This window comes from Denticeps clupeoides, chromosome 14 (genome assembly GCF_900700375.1).
Source record: "Denticeps clupeoides chromosome 14, fDenClu1.1, whole genome shotgun sequence".
NCBI classification, from domain to species: Eukaryota; Metazoa; Chordata; class Actinopteri; order Clupeiformes; family Denticipitidae; genus Denticeps; species Denticeps clupeoides.
This window is the reverse complement of record NC_041720.1, coordinates 8,177,052-8,200,577: the sequence shown is the minus strand read 5'-3', so window position 1 is coordinate 8,200,577 and position 23,526 is coordinate 8,177,052. Positions and strand designations below refer to the sequence as shown.

The 23,526-nt window shown below is 41.9% G+C and overlaps 1 protein-coding gene across 3 annotated transcripts in view; it reads left to right on the top strand.

Moving 5' to 3' along the window:
- The window catches only part of col12a1b (collagen, type XII, alpha 1b), a 57,156-nt gene extending 34,741 nt beyond the window's left edge, over window positions 1-22,415 (top strand). For all 3 annotated transcript variants that reach the window (XM_029002269.1, XM_029002268.1, XM_029002267.1), the window contains 35 exons: window positions 17-146; window positions 258-397; window positions 495-624; window positions 1,375-1,517; window positions 2,485-2,614; window positions 2,734-2,876; window positions 3,290-3,419; window positions 3,825-3,944; window positions 4,110-4,256; window positions 4,489-4,605; window positions 5,793-5,945; window positions 6,046-6,120; window positions 6,778-6,917; window positions 7,222-7,345; window positions 7,558-7,701; window positions 7,882-8,046; window positions 8,146-8,184; window positions 8,291-8,429; window positions 9,274-9,416; window positions 9,787-9,896; window positions 13,465-13,623; window positions 14,005-14,082; window positions 15,451-15,537; window positions 15,614-15,667; window positions 15,859-15,954; window positions 16,428-16,481; window positions 17,766-17,819; window positions 17,909-17,962; window positions 18,134-18,205; window positions 18,550-18,585; window positions 18,690-18,756; window positions 18,876-19,058; window positions 19,653-19,730; window positions 20,109-20,279; window positions 20,485-22,415. In XM_029002269.1, coding sequence (XP_028858102.1) covers window positions 17-146; window positions 258-397; window positions 495-624; window positions 1,375-1,517; window positions 2,485-2,614; window positions 2,734-2,876; window positions 3,290-3,419; window positions 3,825-3,944; window positions 4,110-4,256; window positions 4,489-4,605; window positions 5,793-5,945; window positions 6,046-6,120; window positions 6,778-6,917; window positions 7,222-7,345; window positions 7,558-7,701; window positions 7,882-8,046; window positions 8,146-8,184; window positions 8,291-8,429; window positions 9,274-9,416; window positions 9,787-9,896; window positions 13,465-13,623; window positions 14,005-14,082; window positions 15,451-15,537; window positions 15,614-15,667; window positions 15,859-15,954; window positions 16,428-16,481; window positions 17,766-17,819; window positions 17,909-17,962; window positions 18,134-18,205; window positions 18,550-18,585; window positions 18,690-18,756; window positions 18,876-19,058; window positions 19,653-19,730; window positions 20,109-20,279; window positions 20,485-20,495 — 3,816 coding nt within the window. In that variant the 3' untranslated portion in view covers window positions 20,496-22,415. The remainder of the gene's footprint in view (window positions 1-16; window positions 147-257; window positions 398-494; window positions 625-1,374; window positions 1,518-2,484; window positions 2,615-2,733; window positions 2,877-3,289; window positions 3,420-3,824; window positions 3,945-4,109; window positions 4,257-4,488; window positions 4,606-5,792; window positions 5,946-6,045; window positions 6,121-6,777; window positions 6,918-7,221; window positions 7,346-7,557; window positions 7,702-7,881; window positions 8,047-8,145; window positions 8,185-8,290; window positions 8,430-9,273; window positions 9,417-9,786; window positions 9,897-13,464; window positions 13,624-14,004; window positions 14,083-15,450; window positions 15,538-15,613; window positions 15,668-15,858; window positions 15,955-16,427; window positions 16,482-17,765; window positions 17,820-17,908; window positions 17,963-18,133; window positions 18,206-18,549; window positions 18,586-18,689; window positions 18,757-18,875; window positions 19,059-19,652; window positions 19,731-20,108; window positions 20,280-20,484) is intronic.
- Window positions 22,416-23,526: the final 1,111 nt, after the last annotated feature.

The following is a 23,526-nucleotide window of genomic DNA, read 5'->3' as shown; positions in this document are numbered from 1 at the left end:
TTCACTTTTCCTTCAGACTCAAGTGTCAGGAATGTCGACCAACACAGTGCTGCGGAACCTGAAGCCTGATACTGAGTACAAGGTGTCAGTGGTTCCTGTGTATGTTGACGTAGAGGGCAAGCGGCAGACTGAAAATGGAAAGACAAGTGAGCCCTGGCCATCAATTTGCTCCTAGCCTTATTTTTTTTACATTTCCTACCATACCTTTATTTCCTCACCATAATTTATAATATACTCGACTATTATCCAACTCTCAGAGTCTCTGGGCGGTGTGAAGAACCTACAGGTCACCGATCCTACCACTAACTCATTGAAGGTGCGCTGGGAGCCGGCCGAGGGCAACGTGAGACAGTACAGGATATTCTATGTCCCTGCTGCCGGTGGAGCTGAGGACATGGTCAGACTCCAGATGCTTTTTGACTCCCCCCCCAATCAAAACAGTCGTATGTTTTGCCGTAGATGACATCTGAAGCAACCTCACTCTTTACGAACAGGAACAAGTTTCTGGAGGCACCACTAACACAATTTTGAGGAATCTTCTCTCAAACACTCTCTACACTGTAACCGTGGCCCCTGTCTACCCAGAGGGCGAAGGCCTGCGTCAGTCTGAAAAGGGGAAGACTCGTAAGTAAAAAAGTTATTCTTTCAGCATGTTTGTGGGAAATTTGAGAATACTGAACAAAATACAATCGTATTTCAGTTGCATCAGTAATCGTAACTCACTTTTTGGTCAAACACCTTTGCTTTTTTGCTTTTGCTTCTGAAATGCAACTGAAATCTATTTGTCCTGGCTACGAGTATCATTTTTTTTCCCGAGAAGTTTTCATTAAACTTTAAGTGGCTTTTAAATGAAAAAGGTTTCCTTAGAGAGCGCAGACCTGGACCTTGTGCAGATCGTCATGTTGCTTTTGGGTCTCTGTAAATCTATCATGTTTGCTTGTATTTCTGGCTGCTATGCTCAGTCAGCAAAATGTTCCTATTTGGAAAAGCTCTCATTGCCATGGAGCACACAAGCATGTCTAGCGCTGCTGTCAATATACATTGCTTGAAGATGCATTAATGTTATTCTGAGCCACCCCATTTAAAAAGCGAAACCACGGCATCTCGCATCGCTGGGATAAAGAGTTACTAACATCTGCTTCTGTTTTAAACAGCAAGTGAAACAGTTTTTGCAGAAACTCAAAATTGTGCTGCCTTTCACTGTGCGCTCTCAGCATGAGGACTATAAAAAATGTACTCCTGGTACCTGCTTAGCTCAGCATTTGTCTCCTGACTTTATGGAACTTCCTCTATCTGGAAATAAAGTTGAAATGGCAGAGGTTACAGCTTATCCAGACTGTAACCATGTGTATGTCTATCTGCCTCTCCATTTAGTGCCACGCACTGCACCCAGGAATCTTCAAGTCTACAACCCCACCCCCAACAGTCTGAACGTCCGCTGGGAGCCAGCCACAGGGCAGGTGCAGCTCTACCGGGTCACCTACCAGCCCCACACTGGAGTCAGGCCCTCTGAGTTCGTGAGTGGATTTACCATTTTTCTCCCCATTATGGCTGTCATGTCTGAAATCAGGCCCAAGATTAAAGCTCTCAAATAAAAAAACAGCCCTGTCTTGGACAAACCCAACACCCGAAACCCAACATCTGCTAAAGCCATCGCTGAAAACTCGTTCCATTTGAAGCTTAAGGCTAATGAGACGGTTTTATGATTAGTATTTTCTTTGATGCAACGCTGCCCTTTGATAAAAGAAAAACTATATATATAGAAGAAGAGAAAAAAAGGCCTCAAGGTTACTTTATTGTTTTCTTTTTTCAAAGTATAGACCAACTTAGGCCCTCCATTTTCAGCTTTTTCATGAAGGCAGATGAGTGTTAGTCTGGCGAGAGCGCCAGTTGGTTTACATATGTGGAAACGGGGCTCTTCTCACCAACATGTCTGCGGCCGGTACACCACTATCATCTGTCCCACACTCGCCCAGACATTAGCCAGAAATGGAGGCAGCCACTGTTTGCAGACAACACCTGGACAGACCCTGACACACACACACACACACACACACACACACACACACAACCATCTGCCAAGGAGGGAGAAGGCATGCATTGCTGCTAAAACAAATGCTGAAACGTGGAGAATAAAGAACACTGCTCTTCTAGCCCACCCGCATCTAGGCAGGTTCCATCCTGCTCCGCACACCGAGCTGCCGGTTTTGCAGAAACCCGGTTTTCAAGCTGCCAAAGAGTGTCCCCCTGCCAGGAGGATGGTGCTTATTTAACATTTAACCTCTGAGAGCTTTGTTTGCATGACATCTCTATCTGAAAATGTTATCTCTCTCGGATCATATAAACAGGGGATTTGCAGTGAGGTCATTATGTACATTAGCCTTGCCAGAATACTAATGGCCGCTGGGGCTAACCTTTGTCAACGGGAGGCTGATTATCTCATGCCTGTCCACATGACCCGAACTGTAACTTCCAACCGTGCAGGTGATGGTCCCAGGGAACACCCAGAATGCCTTCTTGGATTTGCTCATTCCGGACACTCCGTACTCTGTGAATGTCCTTCCCATCTACGCTGATGGAGAAGGTCCTTCGGTCCGTGGAGATGGAAAAACATGTGGGTATTCATTTGAGCCAGAATCCATTGTTATTGGACAATCATGCTAACAACTCTTAGTACATTTTAGAGACGTACATATTTTAGAATAAATTGTGATGTTTTGGACGTGTTGCCAGTGCCCCGCACAGGACCTAGGAATCTGCGGGTGTTCGACGCCACCACCAGCACTCTCAGCATTGGCTGGGACCACGCCGAAGGCCCTGTTCAGCAGTACAAGATCAGCTACGCCCCCCTCACCGGTGACCCCATCACTGAGTTTGTGAGTCTTATTTTCGTTTTGTAACTGATGCTCTTCAAACAAAGGACTGAACTCATTTATTTGTCTGTCTGGAGCCATTAATAAGAGATTAGCGAGGTTAATTAGCAACTTAGCTGAGTCAACATCGATCGCTAATAACCGAAAAAGGGTCAAATGTGAAAGCTGATGGATAGAACAGCTGGACAGTGAAGGTCTCTTTGTACAAAGTGGTGGGAAATGAATCGATTCCTCTGTGGTGACCTCAAAAGGGGGATCATTTCTGCATATGTTCTGTGTTCCAAAGGGACCAGACTCGTTCACTAATGGCCTCCCAGGAGTGACACAGTGCAGCAGTCAACAAAAGGGGTTTTTTGTTTATCGGCGAGGCTCTGTCCCGAAAAGCTCACTAATGCGTCTTTATTATTTGACCACAGACCGTTGTTCCTGGAAACCGAAACAACGCCCTCCTACAGAATCTGCTGCCCGACACGCCCTACAACATCACAGTGGAGGCTGTTTATGCGGACGGGCCCGGAGGGTCTCTCATAGGAAACGGGCGGACAGGTAGCGAGGCTTTCAACATGTGGTCAGTCCAGGTCCCGCTTCTCTTGCATGGGCAACTTAGCTGCAAGGAATTCAACAGTTCAGAGCGAGATAAACAAAAAGAGAAAGACAATTCCCTTGTTGAGCTCAAGGCAGCTTGTGCTGCTACAACTCACAGCTACTCCAGCAGTCATGAAAAGAAAATAAACCTCAAACTAAACACACATATTACACATAATAGTCCAATAAACAAAAGGAAAACCAGTCCTGCTCATGCCCATAGGGAGACAGATTGGCTAATACACGAATAGACGGCCTGTGTGGGGCTCTGGAAAGGCTCTCCTGTGTGTGTATGGGGTTTTTTTTGGGTTAAAATGGCAGAACCGATTCTGTGTTCATTTATTGCATTCCCCCGCTTTGGTACAGTGGGTCTCCTGGCACCTCAGAACCTGCGAATCTCTGATGAATGGTACACGCGATTTCGCGTGGCCTGGGACGCCGCTCCGGCTCCAGTCCTGGGCTACAAACTGGTCTACAAGCCAATAGGTGAGTTCACACCAGAAGCACACATTCAGGACATTCCATTTATGGTTTCACACCTTCTGATTCACAAGCGTGACAAAAAACATTGCGTAAATGTACAACGTGTTAATTCGAAGCTAAATTTATACTTATCTAATACAGCTAATATTTCTGCATTTGTTTGTTCAGGAACTGATCAAACCTTGGAAGTGTTTGTTGGTGACGTCATCTCATACACATTGCACAACCTACAGCCTGGCACAACGTACGACGTTAAGGTTTATGCCCAGTATGATGGAGGCCTTAGTGGGGCTCTCAATGGTGAAGGAACAACACGTGAGTTTGTTTTGAATGGCTCTATTCATTCTGATGCTCTTATTTTGAACGTACTTGTTCATAGAGGCTTAATGGAGCGACATAAGTGGTCTTGTCAGAAATACAGTTGTAGTACACTAGTGTATAAATACGTTACCATTTATAATCAAAACTGTTCTGTCATATTCTGTATTATTTCCCCAGAAAGTGCAACAAATATCTCATGATGGTTCCTTTCTGTCTTTTTCTTTAGTTTACTTGAATGTGACCAATCTGGAGACCTTTAATATTGGCTATGACAAGTTCTGCATAAAATGGAATCCTCACCGGGGGGCAACCTCTTACAGGATTAAGCTGAATCCTCTGGATCGTGAGTGTCAATGAAACTGTGATATACAAGAGCATATGATAAACTGTTAAGAATTTGCAGTATCATCAAAAACAAGTTTTGGTTCAAAATGGATGGCCTGAATTCCGTCAGGGACCTGTTGGCAGCAGACACTTGTTACTTTTTACGTTGAGCCATGACAGGACTAAAACACTGAATAAAACTATTGAACTATTCTCCCTACATATTAGGGTCATCCATTTTGTCCACAGTTATTAATTGTTCAATCCCTCAGAATGATGAGACAAGAATGGGGCAGTGGTGTCATGGCAAGTTTGGAATGTTGCCGGTTCAAATCCCGTGCCACCAAGGTGCCACTGAGCAAATCGCCGTCCCCACACACTGCTCTCCGGGCTCCTGTCATGGCTGCCCACTGCTCACCAAGGGTGATGGTTAAAAGCAGAGGACACAGTTGTGCTGTGTAGAGCATTTTTAAATGTTGTGCCTGGGGCTTTTGTGCTCTAGTCTCAATTCTCCTGCATCTCACTTCCCTTTGATTTGGGCGCTCAGTCCATGTCTTGAGTTTAAGATTTAACCCTTGTCTGAGCTACAGTGTTTGAAATGCGTCCTACCACCAGGTCTTTAATTAACACGGTGGATTAGCATTTTTAATTGCTGTTTGGCTTTGAACCCATCTGCTTCATATTCACACGCTGATTGGCATTAAGACTCCAAAACAACAGGAAGCATTGCCTCAGAGCACTTAGATGTGGTCATGGCAGTGATTAACCATACAGACGGTGACAGTTTACCAAATTAAGAGGCATTTGTGTGTGTGAGAACACAGATGCAGCTAAACAGTGTTCCTAAGAAGTAAACAGTGTGTAACAGGATTAGTACCCCAAGACGCAGCATGCTTGTAAAAATCGGGTGAAAATCTTACTGCAGACAGTCATTAAGATGGCAGAAAGAGATAAAGCTTTAGCATCATACAAAGTCCATAGAAGACATGCAAAATAATCTTTTTTGTTCTTGTTTTGTTTTTGTCAACTTTTGTGTTCTCTTTATCACAAATACTTTCTCATGCTAGATGCAGTATCCTGGACAATCAGGGACTGCCACAAAGAGAACTAGTGGTTTCATATTACTGTCTATTACATCTCCTTCAGTGTGTAAATCACAAAGCTGTATTGCAACAGTTGAAGTTACATATGCCCATTCGTTTGCAGCTTCCCCACGGGGCCAGCAGGAGGTCACCATTACTGCTGGCCATAGCCAGTACTGCTTCGAGGGCCTGAGCCCAGACTCCCTGTACAACGCCACTGTCTTTGTCCAAACACCCAACCTGGAGGGACCCGGTGTCAGTGTAAAAGAACGCACATGTAAGTGTCTGCAAGTGTCTCTACTGGATTGGGTGTGGCTCACATGTTTCATTCACATACACATTCACTTTCTACAAATCATTGTTTTGTCATGCCGTAGTGGTCAAGCCAACGCCAGTCCCAACATTGCCTCCTACACCCCCCCCTCCTCCAACAATCCCCCCAGCTTGGGCTGGTAAGTACAACTAGAACAGATAATGATTGTTATGCCAGTAAACCAATATACTCATCAGAGCACATTATGACACCACCGATGTAAATCGTTGATTTGGCAGCTTTAGTCACTTCGCAGGCCACCTTTGACTCTTCTAAATCTTGTTTGTTTTTAAATAACAGCCCTTGCCCGTGGCAGGTCGCAGCCTCCAACATTGCAGACTTCACAGTTTACTCTTGAGAGAAAGTCAGGCATTTCAAAGTGTCGAGTGAATGAGTGCCTAAATATGACGGTTGCTTTGATGAGATTCAGTGTTATATAGGAAAAAGTATACCACTCTGCATCAGGCAGACGTTACCCAGCGTTTTGCCAAGCCTTGTGTTCAAGATGAGAAGAAAAAGCCATTAAGTTCATTTCCAGACCTTATGGTCACCAAATGTTTCTTGTTTTGGCTGCTTTTTTGAAAAGTGGTATCAATTAAACCAGTAATTGCTATATATATATCTAGGTCCGTTTGTACATTTTTTTAATCATTTTGTTTGTGTGAATTCCAACAGCCTCTTACCAGGGTTAAGATCTGACTTAAAATGAAGATAAGACCCTCTCCTTCATGGTCTTTGAGCTCAAGCCCAGTGCTTCAGTCAACCACAGGTCACAGAGTTTTATTTTCTGTCTCAGTTTGCAAAGGTGCCAAGGCAGATGTGGTGTTCTTAATTGACGGCTCGTGGAGTATTGGTGATGAGAGCTTCAACAAAGTGGTGAATTTTGTCTTCAGTATGATTGGAGCATTTGACATCATTGGACCAAGCGGTATGCAGGTGAGTTTCTTTGGGAGTAGCAACTATGTTACTTCTGATTAAATTCATGTGGATCTTGTACGGTCCTACTGATGGATTAAACCTAGTACTAGACCAAATGTAGTCCTAGTCCTAGACCTAGTTCTAGTCTGAAAACATTATTTTAGTCTAGGACTAGTCTTAGTCCATCAAAGAGAAACATAATCCCTAATGCTGACAGTCTGTGTATAACATATTTGGCAGGTTTCAGGCTCAAAATTTTGTTAAGGTGGTTTGTGAAAATAACCTTACTAAAATGCACTAAAACCTTTTTTTTTGCCAATAGGTGTCTTTTGTCCAGTACAGCGATGATGCCAAGACCGAATTCCGGCTGAATTCTTACAATGACAAGGGCACAGTGTTGGCCGCACTTAAGCTTATTAAGTACCGGGGAGGAAACACTAAAACAGGTAAAATTTACACTTGTCAAAGCACCCCCCCCCCCCCTCCACCCCCAACCCACAGACACTTTCCATTTAATTCTATCCAGATGACCGGCAGTACTGATGTCCACAGACCCACCAGCAGCACTTCAGACCTAATGAAATACAGTTTTATAGTAGGACAATCCTTTCAAATGCCTTTTAATCTAAAGGAATTTCTGCTCTTGTTTGTTGTCCAGGCGTTGCTCTGAAACATGTTTATGAGAAGGTCATCACCTCAGACAGTGGAATGAGAAGAAGTGTTCCAAAGGTGGTGGTTGCGGTCACAGATGGACGTTCTCAAGATGACGTGACCAAGAACGCTGCCAAGCTCCAGCATGCTGGTATGGTTAACACAGCCAGATCTCTTGCTGCTTAAAAGTGTCTAGTCTTCCAGTCTACTTACTATAATACACAACACTGAGCCTTTGCATATTTCCCTGGTGAGGGAACAATATTGATGAATGTTTACAAAGAGTTCTGAGCTCTCTAAACGATTGACAGTTCTTCATCTTAATTTACAGGTTACAGTGTCTTTGTAGTGGGTGTGGCAGATGTGGACTACGCTGAGTTGCAGAACATTGGGAGCAAACCAAGCGATCGGCACATTTTTATTGTGGATGACTTTGATGCCTTTGCATCAATTCAGGATAACCTTGTAACTTTCATCTGTGAAACAGCTACATCCTGTACGTTTTTTTTTGTGCTTCAATTAAGATGATTGTTGCATATTTAAACTTAGCATAAAACTTTCCTGTCCTCTAGTGATTACATTTTCTTTTATACAGCTTGTCCTTTAATTTACCTGAACGGATTTACCTCACCTGGTGAGTGAGGCATTCTTTTCTTTGCAAAACCAAATGGACCCTTAATACGTGTTTCCTTTGAAGTTCTCTCTGGGCTTGTCATCATTGCCCTCTCTTCTGAATTCAGGATTTAGAATGCTGGAGGCATTCAACTTGACAGAGAAAATGTATGGAGCCATCAGTGGTGTTTCCATGGAACCAGGTTCTTTCAACAGCTACACGGCCTACAGACTTCATAAGAACGCTTATCTGACCCAACAGACAAAGTATGTTCCAAATGGTTCTTCTATCTTGGTTTTAATGCAAGTATCCAACACTGAATAAAACTATTGAACTATTCTCCCTAGATATTAGGGTCATCCATTTTGTCCACAGTTATTAATTGTTAATTAATTGTCCCTCAGAATGATGAGACAAGGATTATCACTACTGTCGTGTCAAATTTTCAGGACAATTTCTCAGTGACTTGTGTACTTAAACATTACATGGCTTATTATTTTCTCAGTGGTTGCGATACCTAATGATTTATTTTATGTATGTAAGGCTTTGTCAGGTTGATTGGACCTACTTTGCTTGGGGAGAGGCAACCAACAGGATATGTCTTGCCTAGCCATGTTCAGACAAAAAAAATGAGAACTCACTGTCATCTTGACTACAAAAATGGATTTACAATGCCCTACTTAAGGCAACACCAATATATTAAGTTAAGGGGGTCATGATATTTGAGAAAGTTTGTAGCCTGGCCTGGAGGTGGACTTGACAAATGAAGGCCTCAATCTAACCTTTGTATTTCAGACCTTACCTACTTACTTTCAGAGTGCAGCATACTGTTTTACCCGAAAAACCTATTGATCAAATATCCTGAACAATCAAATATCAGGAGACTTCTCCAGTACAGTTTTGGATACTATTAACAATACAATATCGTAATTATAATGTCACTTTTCAGGTCACTTTCAATTAAGATAAAACTTGTATTTGATTGAAAATCAGTGATGATAAATTAATCTATTTAAAATAAATTAAAAACAAACAAGTAAATGCAACATTGCTAAGGTTTTCCAAAAGCTACTGTAAAGCGTTATATATTTTCACTTCATTGTTTTACAGGGAAATCCATCCTGATGGTCTCCCTTCAGCTTACACCATAATCCTCATGTTCCGCCTTCTCCCCGACTCTCCCACGGAGGCTTTTGATATCTGGCAAGTGTCCAGCAAAAGTGACAAGCCAGAAGTCGGTGTCACCATCGACCGTAAGTCCAACTCCTATAAAACGCTTCTTCTGGTGAAGAAGGAAGATAAGAGAACAGATACGGGCCAACCAGATGGTTCCTAGGTCTCCTGTTTGGACTGTAATGGACTTCAGGTCTTAGGACTGCTTAAGTCTGTCTTGCAGCTATCAAACAGGGCCGTCTTTAGTGCAACTCAGGTTCAGTTGACCCCAACCCAGAATGCCGTGAGAACTGCTCTGTTGCAATATGGTTTTCTCTCAGTCTATTTGTCAAAACCAGTGATAAGTGCTAGCTGGCGAATCATTTAGACGTGTTTATAGTTTTGGAGTGTTTTGCATGACCCTGAGCCTAATGTGATGTTTGACAGACTGCTCTGCTCCTTTCAATCCAGCCTCTAGCAAAACAGTATCGTTTTATAACAAGGATACCCGCGGGGAAATCCAGAAGGCAACATTTGACAATCCTCAAGTCAAGAGAATCTTCCATGGAAGCTTCCATAAGGTAAGCTTTTTTCCCAGCCACTTGAAAAGTCTGCTGCAAAAGGGTGATGGGTGTATTATGTAAAAAACGATGGCGTGACTCGTGCAGGCTGTGGTTCATCAATCACCACTCATAGTTTCTTTATGTGTCCTGGGGATATGAAGATATGAAGAATACCTTCCATTCTGAATGTTGTGTTATTACTGGAATGTTCATCGGTACAAGATAAAGTCCTGTCATGCAGCAGATGGACTTGTCATTAAAATGCTTTATATAACCTGGGACAGTTCTGTGCAAAATAGGGCGTCTCTGAGTGAGTCCCATTTTTTTAAAATATTGCTGCTATGCATGAGCATGAACTAAATCACTGGTATTTTTATAATTGAAGACTGTCTGGTAATTATAAGCACAGGACACATGTTGCACAAAACGAAATGTGTCCTCTGCCATGTTTCATGCAGTTTCAAACTGGTTTTTGTCCCTGCAGATGACAAAGTTCAACAACATACTGCACCAATTTATGTAATCATAGCTGGTAGAGGAATCAAGAAGGTATCACTAGCTACAGTCCTTCATAAAAATAGGGGGAACATGTGAACCAGTTGTCTGTAGTCTATTCTGAGCCCCCATAAGCACATTTTGGGGGGAGCCCATTAAAAAAAACAAAACAGTTGCTTCTGGCTCAGGAGCCTGGAAAATGTTGGGTCACTGCTTTAGCTATTAAACAATTACATCAGAGAGGCAGAGGAATGCCAGGAGGGGGTGGGGGAGTTCTTGTGCATTTTCTCTCTTTCCTCTCCTTCTGACCCCCTTTCATGCTTGGCTCCATTGCTGTCTGATTGCCGGGGTTCATAGACTCCTTTTCCCTCCACTGTCTGAGGTAGCTGACAGGGGGTGGGACACACTTGTGGTTAGCTGGAAGGGTGCGGTGGGCTGTTTTTTTTTTTTTAAATGTATATGTGGTTACATATGTGGTTTACCTCCCAGCATGCTTTTGTACATGCACACCCAGTTAGCCTTTCTCGAGGCGACATGGGGCCAGCTTGATCCTACCAGCCAGTCCATTTCACCTTGAAGACAAAGCATTGCCAAACAGCAGGAAAAACCATTTGGTGCTGAGAGCACCTCTATCATAGCCACTGAATGCAGCTGACAGAGACTAAAGACAATCCAAAGAGTAAACCGTGGTCTTTTCCTTAAATGTTGGAACATTCTTCATTAATATGGTAATGTAAAGACCGCTTGTCTACTGGGAAAACAATGCCCTCTCATAAATGTGTTCTTTAAGGGGTAAACAGCTGTCAGAACTGGCAATGTATCATTTTTCACTGTAAATTAATGAGCCTACACTTCACTGCCAATTTGCTCTGGATAAACAAACATGATTTAGACCATCTTCTTGCTCAAAAGCCAAAAGTTTGGTCCCTAATTTAATGGATGTTTTAAAATGTTGTCTCCAGAGTAATGTAAAAGCTGTCAGTGATGTGGCTGGTTTTGGATTTTAAACAGTAAGCTTTTGACCTCAGAAAGACGTTAAGGGTGTAGATCATAGGCTTCACAAAACCAACCTCTGTAGTAAGGTGCACTTACTTTTCTGAAAAAAATCTTGGCAAAACAGGCCGAAATACCAATATCCACCAGCAGAATTTCAACACTAATTTCTGTGGTAATGGTCTTCATTGTTTCATGATATACTCCCTTGTTTGGTTTTGTGGTGGTCGTCAGTCTTAGACATCACTCCAGATTGATGCATTGATATCGTCTTCATGCTCAATCACTCAGTGACGCTCATGCTCTGAGGATGGGACCAAAGCTGATTTTAATGAGAAACCATAAAGTAAGCATGAGCTTGTTTCTTTGCAGCGACCTAATGAGAATGTTTCTCAATCTGAGCTCACAAAAAAGCTCTTTGTGAATTAAACCATGATATACAGCATAGACTTATTACAGTAGTAGTGCTGAAGCCACTTCAAAGCAACCTCAATCAAAGGTCAATAGAATGATATGTGATGAAGAATGGACAGCCCATCACATGGGGGACAGATGATAAGAGTAAGAGCACTCTCCACTCTACGTGTGTCATGTTCTTCATTAACTTGTTTTTTACCTCCAATCCCTTGGAAATCTGAGACAGTGCTCTTGGCATCATCAGACAGACGAGATTTAGGCCCGGCCATTGAAAAGGGGGGGACGGAGGGGTCAGCCAAGAACAATAAATGATGTTTGACAGTTTTCATGGAAGCTTGTCTAAAAGCAGACGGGACACCGTATGCATGAGAGCCTTTGGGATGTTCCAGAAGCTAGATGTGAACTGATACCGCAGCGGTGGATCTTTTCACACATGGTCTGTAAGCAACACAGCCAACCCAGTGATTGCAGATTGCAGAGTCCAATAGAATTTGATGAGAAGATATCCCTTGAAAGGACGGTAAATGTCAAAAAGCTGAATAAAAAAATTTGTAAGGGTGATGACACAAGATTGAGGGCTGGTGAAGTGACGTGCTGTTTGTTTTGCCCTGCATTACTGCGTTTCAATAGTGTGGTGTTGAGTTTCTCACCAGATATTTTGATTATCGCGCTGTGATCTGTGGCTTCCCATGTCACTGTCCATTTGAAGTGGTAAACAAGTGGGTTTGCGTTCGAGCTCTTGCAACCCGTTGCTTCTAATGCAGCAGCTAGTCTCTCTCAGTAAGCCATGATTTGTTGACCAAGTCCAGCGGCATTCGAGAGTGATCCTTCAATATTGCATTTGCAAATCTTCGCACGTGCCATGTTCACTTGTTACAAATCCAGACTCCCGAGGAACGGGTTTCCTCTAACAGCAGTCGGCTGTGGCCCACTTCCAGGAGGCTGACCACAGAGCTGTGTGTGTCTGCCAAGCTGAGACCACTCAGCGGCTCTGCACAGTAGTGTTAGCAGGCAAAAATGTTAGTCCTATTGTTGCTGTGGTCAACTTTTAGGAAAGCAGAACAACGGGGGAATTGTAAGGACGTTTTTCTCCCTGGTTTTTCCTGGTTTTCTCCCATATTTTTATGCAGTGTGGTCAATGCTAAGCCTTTATTCATTTTTAAAGCGTTAGAATAACAATTGGATTTGTAGTCATTTCATAGCACTCAAAACGTGCAGTTCCACTGCAGGTCTCCAACTCTTCGGACAAGATATCACAAGATTGGATGCATGTATGATAACAATTTGACCATGAATTTTATGCTGATCTAGACAAGAATGTAGAACACTGCCACCTCAATTCTACCAGGATCAAATGCGAAACTCATTTTTCCCCCTTTTCAGACTCTGGTTTGTACAGTGTGATTTGCATGTACAGTGTGATCATTGTAAAAAGTAACTGACATGGAGGTTTTCCATGTCACACTGATCATTTCCAATTTTCTGCTCTGTTATTAAGAATCAGATCAAAAGATTATGCTGGTGGAAATGCTGACGAAATGTAATGTCTTCTGGAAAACCTGTGAAGAAGTGATGTTGTGTTGACCTGCCTTTTTTGCTTACTTTTTGTTCTGAAAGAATTAACTTATTTAGATCTTTTGGGGACATGGTTACATAACACTTCAAAATCCTCCCTTTGCAGATTCACATCCTGGTTTCTTCCAAAAGTGTCAAACTGAACGTGGACTGTCAGGAAGTGGCTGAGAAAGTGATTAAGGAAGCTGGAAACACATCCACGGATGGCTATCAAGTCCTTGGCAAGATGTCCAAGTCCATTGGCAAGAAAGGAGAATCCGCCACAGTAAGTTTTGCATTAATACCACTGCAATATGAGAGGTAAACTATGAAGCTTTTTAGAAACTGTACCTAAAACCAATAAACCTATGAAAACTACTTCTATAAATTAAGTAATAAGCATGTTATGACTAATATCCTTATAGTGGGCCATTGGTTGCATCTGAAAGACGTCCATTATGAAACGATTAACAATATACAAAACCGCAAGAAAAATATATGTTTAAGGGAAATGTTTCAGATATTAACTAAAACTAACATGCACACAGATTTAATTAGTTTAGCAAAAAATGTATGTGGAGAGTCTACCTTTTTTTCTTATTTTTAACTATATTTTTAAATGCGGCTCCTCCATCACTGACATGTGCCTGTGTCCACTCCATTACAGTTCCAGCTACAGATGTTTGATATTATCTGCAGCTTGGGTTGGACAAGCAGAGACAGATGTTGTGACCTTCCATCTATGGTAAGAACTGCTTTCGTGCAGACCTGTTTCAATATGTGGTTGCATTGAAAATTTAAAATTTTTTTAGGTTAAAAATCTCCAGAATGTGTGTTAGGTTGGTTACGTAGGTACGTTTTATATACGATATCAGATAACATGCATTTTTATATTATATATGTCAAGCTATATTTAAGTAATGCCATGTACATCATGTTGGCAACGATGAGTAGTCCCATGCTTGTGAGTTTTTCAGTTAATGCCTTCATATGATAAACGAGACATTCAGACAGTGTCCCGAACCTACTGCCATCTTAGTGGACTTTGTTCAGATTGTGCCTAATGGGACATTAGAGGGCAGATACAAAGCAGCTGCCTTAAAAATAGAAGACAGATGCAGTGTGATACATTGTAGTAATCAGTACATTAATTGGATAGTTCACATGGGCCTATTTAAAAACATTAATGACCAGCATCAACTTTAAAATGACTTTGAAGCAAACAAAAAAATCTATGTCATGAGTAAAATGTGTTTACACAGTTAAATATATTGAGCCATATATACCATGTTACAATGAATGCACTTTTTTGATTGGAAGATGTTTGGATCAGTCACACTGCACTGTAGGCAATTTTTGAGTTACCAACAAAAAAGGTAGAACAATGGAAGGACCAGAGTGTTGAATTAAAACTGACAGTTTGCGGTTTGTCTCTTCCCTTTAACTGCTACATTACTCCTTAGCTACAGAAAATGCTAAATTAAAAATGATTTAAAAAAAAATGTTGTTCAGTCTGAACTGACAACATGCTGAAGGGCCTTTTTTAAAGGGACATAATATTATGGCATCTGCTGGAAAACAAAGACTGCTTCACATAGCCTGCTACAACTTTACTCTGTCCTCGCAACGTATGTCCCTGATTTGCGGTCCCGGGGAGCAACAGCAGTAGGTAAACCCATCTGGACCAAAAAAACAATACCACCCTGATGGTCGGCTGTCGACAGCATATCCTGTTACGCATTTTATGGTGTGCTTTTAATGTCTTGTACTGGGGCTGGCTGTGATTGGGTGCTAAGTCCCATTCTTCACTAGGCTTAGATTGAGTGGGTTTTTTTACGATGAACGTGTCTTTTGTTATGCCGAGACAGCCATGGTCTCATCTCACAGGCATTGCTTTTGGTTCAGTAATTTTGCTTTACATCACGGCTTATGAGTTTCTCTATTAGCAAAATTCTTATGTTGTGCAGTACACTTTATTTTTTTTTTAGTTCATGATTTGTCATCTATTACAGTTCCTGAGGAAATTCAGGTTTTAGGATTATCTGAGGTTCCAAATTACCTTTTTGATTTATCTTCCACTAAACCGTTTTTTCTGGTCCCTGTTTCACTACAGAGAGACGAGTCCAAGTGTCCATCTCTCCCTAATGCTTGCACATGCACCTCCGACAGCACAGGACTTCCAGGACCTCAGGGCCCTGTGGTAAGTCATCATAAATTTCATCACTTTATGTGTCCAACTTAAATGTTCTCACATAATTTTCTTTCTTAATTTCTAGGGTGCACCAGGTAGCAAAGGTCCTCGGGGTGAGAGGGGAGAGTCTGGATCTTCTGTGAGTATCAGATGATCTTGTACTGAAACAGGAGACTTTTTTAGCCATTGTCATGACAGGCAGTTTACATACACTGTGTACACTGACAGATGTTATAATATGTTATACAATGCTATATTAGAAAGAAATGAATAAAGACAATTTGTGTCATGCTCCTCTACCCACCCACCACTGATTGGACCCACCAACAGGGTCCAATTGGGCCTCGTGGAGAAATGGGACTACCAGGACCTATGGGCCTTCCAGGTCCACAAGGCCCCAGCGGACTATCCATTCCTGGAGAAGCCGTGAGTTTCACTCCCCAGCTCTTTTTTTCGATGCACTCTTGTGCACATTTCAAGCCATTGTCTCAGTGTGCAGCCAGATTTCAGTAGCGTGTCATAAATTTCCTACTACCTCAACATCCCGAACAGGGATTATTTTGGTCATTTGTAATGCCGGGTGTTGTAGCTGTGGAGTAATTATGGCAGCGAGCTTTGCTGCCTGCATTCCACCATGTCTGGGAACTTGCATTTGATATCCAAGGGCTTTTTGGACCACCTAATCTTTATATGTCTGTATAAATCAACCGCAGTTTCCTTCTCATAAAGTAAACTGCTGGTATGGAATGGTATGGTGCAGACATGCTCCTCCTACTCAGCACGCCAGTGGAACCCAACATGTAGAATGCATACTGATAGTACACAAACAATTTGCATTTGACTTTCTTTAATGGTGAAAAAATGCATATATAGAGGTTATTTTTTCCTTTTTATTGTAGGGACGACCTGGACCAAAAGGAGATCCTGGTGACTCAGGACTACCTGGGCAAAAAGTGAGTTTGTATTTTTTGGCTCACAGCTCTGCCTGTGGTTGTATACAGGAAACAGGCGCTAATTCACCATGTACACTTGTGCTACTTCTCTGGGTCACATCCACACTGTGGGCCTCAGGCCATATTTTAAGAGGGGGGGGGGGGGGGGGGGGGGGACACCCAAAGAGCAGGAGGAATCCAACCGATCTGCCTACATCACACTTGATCTTTGCTGAACGTGAGACCATTAATGTCCAAAAAAAAATATTTAAACAAATAAACGCAGGCTGTTCCACGTATCAAATTCATCTTACGTCCCTTGTAATTTCTCCAGTTTGTTCTCTTTTGTTTGAACTTTTTAATACAATAAATTTCTTGAGCATGCTAATGTAGGGACATTTGGTTGGAGAAGATAATGTTGCATAGGCCAAGTAAGCAGTGCTCACAGACTGCTCACAGTAGCAACAGCAGCACTGCAGCCATGCAGTCTACAGAGTTCACGCAGGGTATGCTTACATAACACACTTACCATAATTGAATGTTATCCTAATAAAATAATTCTGAAAACGTTGCAGTACGAAGCGCACATTCCTGAATAGGATGAATCTCACAAACGTGGTATCTGATTCACAAAAAAGTAATGATCCATGGAAAATGTAATGTTTAAACCTAATTATTACCATTTTGATGATATCATTGTTTATTCACATCTAAAGGACTATCATGTCATCAGAAAAAGGAAACTAGAACTGTTGAAAGGCTGAAAGGTTTCGAAATACATTTACATAAAGATACATTCATTTAAATGTACATTTATTATATTTTTCAGTTTTTTTTAACAGCTAATTTCTTTGTGTGATGGATTATTTTAGCATTAGTCACAGTTGCATAAATATGAAGGCCATGCATTGTCCTGCTTTCTACTTCCCCAAAGTGTCAGTGTTTATAGTATAAATAAATGTCCTGCCGTTCAATTCTCTGTAAAATGCAGCATGCAGATAGATTGTGGGCAGTAGTTGCAGGTAACGATGCTACAGCAACATGCATTTAATGACTTGCAGAGTGAACAGCCCAGGTTTATAATGGGCAATAAAATGGATCTGGAATATATTATGTTCCCTGTAAATCCAATGCCAAGGCATCAAAGGCGAGAGGAGGATTGGCAATAAAAAAGGGGGGAAAATAGTGAGCAGAATTCTGGAGAATTCCACAGGGCCTAAAGACAGTCAGTTTGGTTTGAGTTAGTTGCTCAGAAGTTGATTAGCTGCCCCTACAGATTATTTCTCTTCTTTTCGTCTTCGTTAGGGTCCACCAGGGCCTGCTGGACCCCTCGGCCCTATTGGACCTGCTGGACCAAGGGTGAGGGACAACAAATTTCCAGGATTACGATATGGACATCATAGTGTATCTCTCAAACACATTTGTTTCTCTTATGTTTTCTAATACAGGGACCCGAAGGAAAGGAAGGACCGGCTGGACCTAGAGGTCCACCAGGAACAATGGTGTGTTTTATGCAATATCATGTGCTTCCATGATATGCCAGTTAGCCCACATTCCCTGCCAGACATTTTGTCTGTCCCCTGTTGGGACATAAAACGTTTTGTTACTGTGATTGCAGTCAGCATGACAGCATGATCAGCTGACATCTTATTGCTGTTGTTGGTGTTGTCTAGGGTCCCCCTGGAGCTCCAGGAATGCCTGGGGCATCTGGAAAACCTGGGAAACCTGGCGACATTGGCACTCCCGTAAGTATGACTGGGTTTAACTTCAGAGCACATGAGGTAAACCCAGAACTGGTGGAAACCGGTTAGCTTTTTAAAACATAAAAGAGCTGCTGAAATATTTAAGTACATTAACCTGATTTATTAAAATTCATAGAAATGAGAAGTGGCGGCTTCAGCAATGGAGACCCATTAAGATAATGTATAATGTCTTGCAGGTTTTATAGTTAGCAGTTGAGGGACAAAATCAACTGGAAGGTGTCTTATGTCAATTTATTATGGAACTTTGCTTTTGGGACATGCTTCCCATTATGTATTATTATTGTTATAATTACGTAGAGATCTGTTAATACACATTTTGTCTGTAGGGAGTCACAGGGTCTAAAGGAGATAAAGGAGAGAGAGTAAGTCATTTTCTTTAAAACATTTTTGGCCAAAGAGAAATACATTTTGACCAAAGAGAAATACATTTACTTTGATTAACACCTCACTGCCTGCCCCACTGTAGGGAGACATTGCCTCTCAGAGCATGATGCGGTCCATTGCCAGACAAGTCTGTGAGCAACTGGTTAACAGTAAGTTAATTTATCCATGTCTGTTTACACCACAAGGAAAATTTGGACAAATAGTCTGATAAAAAAAAAAAACCAGGTCTGTCAATTTGTTTTGCATGTGTTTATTTTCTTTTTTCCAGGCCAAATGAGTCAAGTCAATGAAGCAATCAATCAGATCCCCAATGGTTACCGGAGCAACAACCCTGGGCCTCCAGGTCCACCTGGGCCTCCTGGTGCCCAAGGTCCACGTGGAGAGCCAGGAAGATTAGGCAGAAATGGATTCCCAGGAAGTCCTGGATTACCAGGAACCCAAGGAGAGAGAGGTGTTTGTCCTGCTATATAACAGAGGTCTCATGTAAACACGCCTTACTTTGACAAAGGTCGCATGCAATAAAGAGAGCTGCTCAACATGGGGAACATCAACTAAGATTGAAAGTGGCTTCCTCGCCGTGAATCACAATTACAGATGAAAGCATGGCGCCTCTGCATGCCCATAGCGATTCCAGGATAACGCAAACCAGTCCCCCGCATTGGTTTGTCCTGGTGGCCTCGCTCACTTTAGGCAACGTTTTAAAATTTCACGCCAATAAAGATTAGCTTTTCAATCCCCCCTAACCGTTCTTTTAACGTGGGATGGTTTCAATCCATTTCTGGAGTAACTTTTTCATAACATATCAGCTGCCGTCTAGGTGGCTCCTTTGTCTGTTTGCATCTGGCCTTGCAATGTTTCCTAAGATTTTGGAGCTGTCTTTCTTTTAATATGTGTTTTGAAGTTGTGGACCCAGTGGCTAAGTCTCTGTTTCCTGCTTGGTCCCTTTGTGTGAAAATGAGAGCGCGGTCGAGAGGGAGAGGGAGAAAAAAACACACTGAGAGGCTTGTGTTCATGGGTGTTCAATCAGCGATCTTTGTTATTTTAGGGCCCGCTGGAGAGAAGGGAGAAAGGGGAAGTCCAGGAAATGGCCAGAGAGGACAGAGAGGTTCACCTGGACCATCAGGTATTTATTCCTATGAACTATGAACATAAATGAATGGAGAACCCTGTCAAGTGGAGTGGGGTCATTGCCAGGACTTGAGTTCACATTTACCCTTGTAAAGAATGGCCACTGGTTGTAGAACATGTGTTTTGGCCTTCAGTAATCATGTCCAACATCAGGAATATTTTTTGGAATAATGGAATCCATCCCCCAGCATCTGTGAGGACAAATGGAAGTTGTTATGGTGGCTTATTAACAATTTATTGTGCATTTCCCCCACACTTGTCTGCAATTGTCAGATGAATGTTTGGGGACAGCCCATGGGAACATAGTGACAGCTTCCTTCAAGCATTTCCCATAAGCACATAAAAAGGACCAATGACTACTTTCATCCCATAGGACCACCAGGTGAGTCAAGAACTGGACCTACTGGACCGCCGGGCTCTCCTGGGTCTCGCGGCTCACCTGGTCGCAATGGCGTCCCCGGGGTGAGAGGACCACCTGGCCCCCCTGGCTACTGTGACTCCTCCCAGTGCGTTGGCATTCCCTACAACGGGCAGGGATACCAAGGTATGTCCTGATATTCCTAAACACACAGGTGGCATGATGGTTCGCGTGACCTTTCTTAACAGTACTTGCATGCACTAGGCAGTTGCATGAGTGTGTTGGTAGAGACGATAGCTGAAGTTAAGGGTGAAGTTCAGTGACCCTTGACTGTGTGTAAAGTGTTAGTAGTTTTAGGGATATGTCTAACACCCTTTTTGACCTGTTTCAGGATCACCATAGTAACCTTTTACAGTCACCGGTGCTGCTTTCTCTTTGAAAAAAACCCTGAGTGACGCCTGTTTCTAACCACCAATGAACTGATTCATGAACGCTGAACCAAAAAAAAAAAAGGACAAAAAAAGAGAGAAAGAATAATCTAAAAAAATAAACAGTGATAAAGCCTGGACTGGTACTAACAATTCACAACTACTAGAAACAGAGAAGCATCGTGGATGGCAAGGTAGTGGCCTGTTTGCATCCTGAAGCCACTCAACGAACTGTCAAACAGCTTCTGTCGGGTGGAGGAGCATGACCAAAATCAAAAACCAACATCGCAACGTCCCAACGAAGGGGAAAAACATATTATTACTAACACGGTGGCCAAGACAACAGTACATTATTTTAACATGATAACCCTAAGGTGATCTCTGTAAATAAACTAATTGTGCCTTGTAAATGAAACACAGTCACTAAATTTAACACCTGTAGTAAGCCTGTGCCTTGTATCCCGCTGCTTGCTGAATGCCAACACGAATGCCTCTTTCAAAAATTCATTTTAAGTGATTTACCCGCAGATTGTGCTCAGGGCCAGAATGAAGTGCCTTTTGTACATGCAACCCTGGAGGTTTTTGTTCCTTTTTGTTGGATTATGATTATGTACTCAGTACTATTTCCGAATAATTGCTTTTTTCCTGTTGTTGTTCATGATTTGCTGTAGAACTACCACACCTTTGTATGTTACGAGGGCTAGGTACTTTTTGTGGATACTTTGGAAAGACTTACAGCAAATTGCAATTATTCCCTAGTTAAATGATGTTGTCTCCCCCCTTGAAAAACCTAATGCACTAGTGCACTGAGATGTTTACATAGTGAACAGTAGCTAAGAGCCAAGGTCACCAAGCCATCTCAGTTGTTTATGCTAAAATGGAAAATGCTGACAAGTGATGGACTTTTGTGAACTCCCTGTCATGCTCAATTGGCCACCACAATATTTTTAAGCAGAGCAGTACCCACCAGAGGCTGAACCCGCCGTAGTCTCAACACCAGAAGAGGGGGACTCCGAGCTTTCACAAAACGAGCGTCGAAAGAGGTCACTATTCGAGCAGTGGATCTGAAAGGATAGCACCCTTAAAGAGATTAACGTCTGCCACTCTCTATCTATATGCTACTGTGAAGGGATATGCACACTTGACAATGAGGAGGCTTCCAAGCTTCTTGGAAGGATTCCTTTTTTATTATTGTTTTTTTCTCCTTTTTGTTATAATTTGGATTTTCATCATTGGAAGTGGAGGTGAGAAATTATTCTAATTTTTTGTTTGTTTTTATACATGTTTCTTATTCCCCCTCCCATCCACAGTGCCATTGCTTGTATGATATCTGCATCATGCCTTCATTCATTAAAATAAGTCACCTCCATAAACACAGAGCACTCAAAACAGCACGAAGACTTATAGATAGTGCCATGTCAACTCCATGTGTTTATCTCCATCCTAGTCACATTTCATTGTAAAAATAGTCATAATGCTCCACCATGTTTCCAGTTTGTCTTGCTCATTCAGTAGACCCATAGTCATTTGTTCAACACCAATCAAGCAATTTTAGTTAAATACGGCTTCATTTGTGTTTTTTTTATCTTAGACTTTATACTTATCTGTTATATCAACTCACAGCTGATTTTTTTTTTTTTACCAAAAGTGGAATTGCATGTCTGTGGTGTATATTTAGTAAGGACTTTCTTGTGTTGTTGTTTTTTAATCAGAATATACTTGTCATCATTGTTGTTTTACCAGTATCTCATGCAGTTGGCATTTGTGTGCAAGACTATGGAGATAGTACTGCTGCGGGATGTTTCTAACTGCAAATTGTGAATTCCACACCCTTAATTTCTTATTTATTTCTGAATCAGATGAGGCATTTTTCAATAAAACTACTGAAAATTTACAGAGTCCTTGAGTGTTTGTCCCAAAACATCACTTGTGAAGTTGTGAAATTGTGCAAGGAATACTTATTCTGGACAAAGAACAAACTCTTGAGCAGAATAGGAACCAGACACAGGATGAATACCACCTTTTTTTCCCCGAGTCTCTCAGACGTCAAGTAATGGAATCAATTAGCTATTTTGAACGTCTGGCATGCTATTACTGAAAAATCCAAGAATCCTTGTGGTGTACGGGGAAAAGAAAAGAACATAAAAGTTGTGGCCCAAAAAGGAGAGTTAGGACAAAGAGTAGAATGGATTTATCCATATATCCCCCTACTACTGTTCTGCAGAGTTATCATAGTGTAAGCAGTTTATGGCAGGTCTCGTAAATCTTTGGTGATGTGCTTCACTGATTTTTGCAAATCCTAATTTCTCAAAAATACTACATTTGAATTTCTTCCACAGTCTCTTAAAATAAAAAAGGTACATATTCACATTTGTAACTATTCAATTGCAGTCAACCTCAAATGTTTACATGCATTCCTCAAACCTTTTTTTCTCCATGTGGTATGAACGTGTCCTTTTAGATCATTAGATGCTTCTAAGAAGGGTTTATTGATTTATGACGAAAGAGAGGTTACATAATATCACAGTTTAGATTTAGTCCTAACACATGGAACCCCTCCTGTGAATATAGGCACATTCCTGAGGGTCTTCCCAGATGATTTAAAGAAGCTCTTTATATCTCTGAGCAGTTCTGGTACTTTTCATCAAACTAGATCTGACAGCTTATTCAAAAGGGATGGGCAACGTGGTGCTGGCCCTATGGAGCCAAGCTCCCTTCTTATCAGTATCAAGCTCTTTGATGTCCTTCTTTAAGGTGGCTCCTCCTTGCAGAAGTATGCATAATGAAAACTTTGATACGGGGGAAATGCAAAGCATACTCAGCAAGTAAGATTCCAGATAGTAGTAATTCTAGGAATAGAATTTCTGTTACACTACCACACCGATCAGCCGTAACAGCCATAGCATTATGTCAAGTGCAGTAAATATAATTGTTACAATTGATATCAATTTGCGCCTCATGTGGAATTGTTCCTGGGCTGCGGTGGTCAGGACCCAGCAAATGTG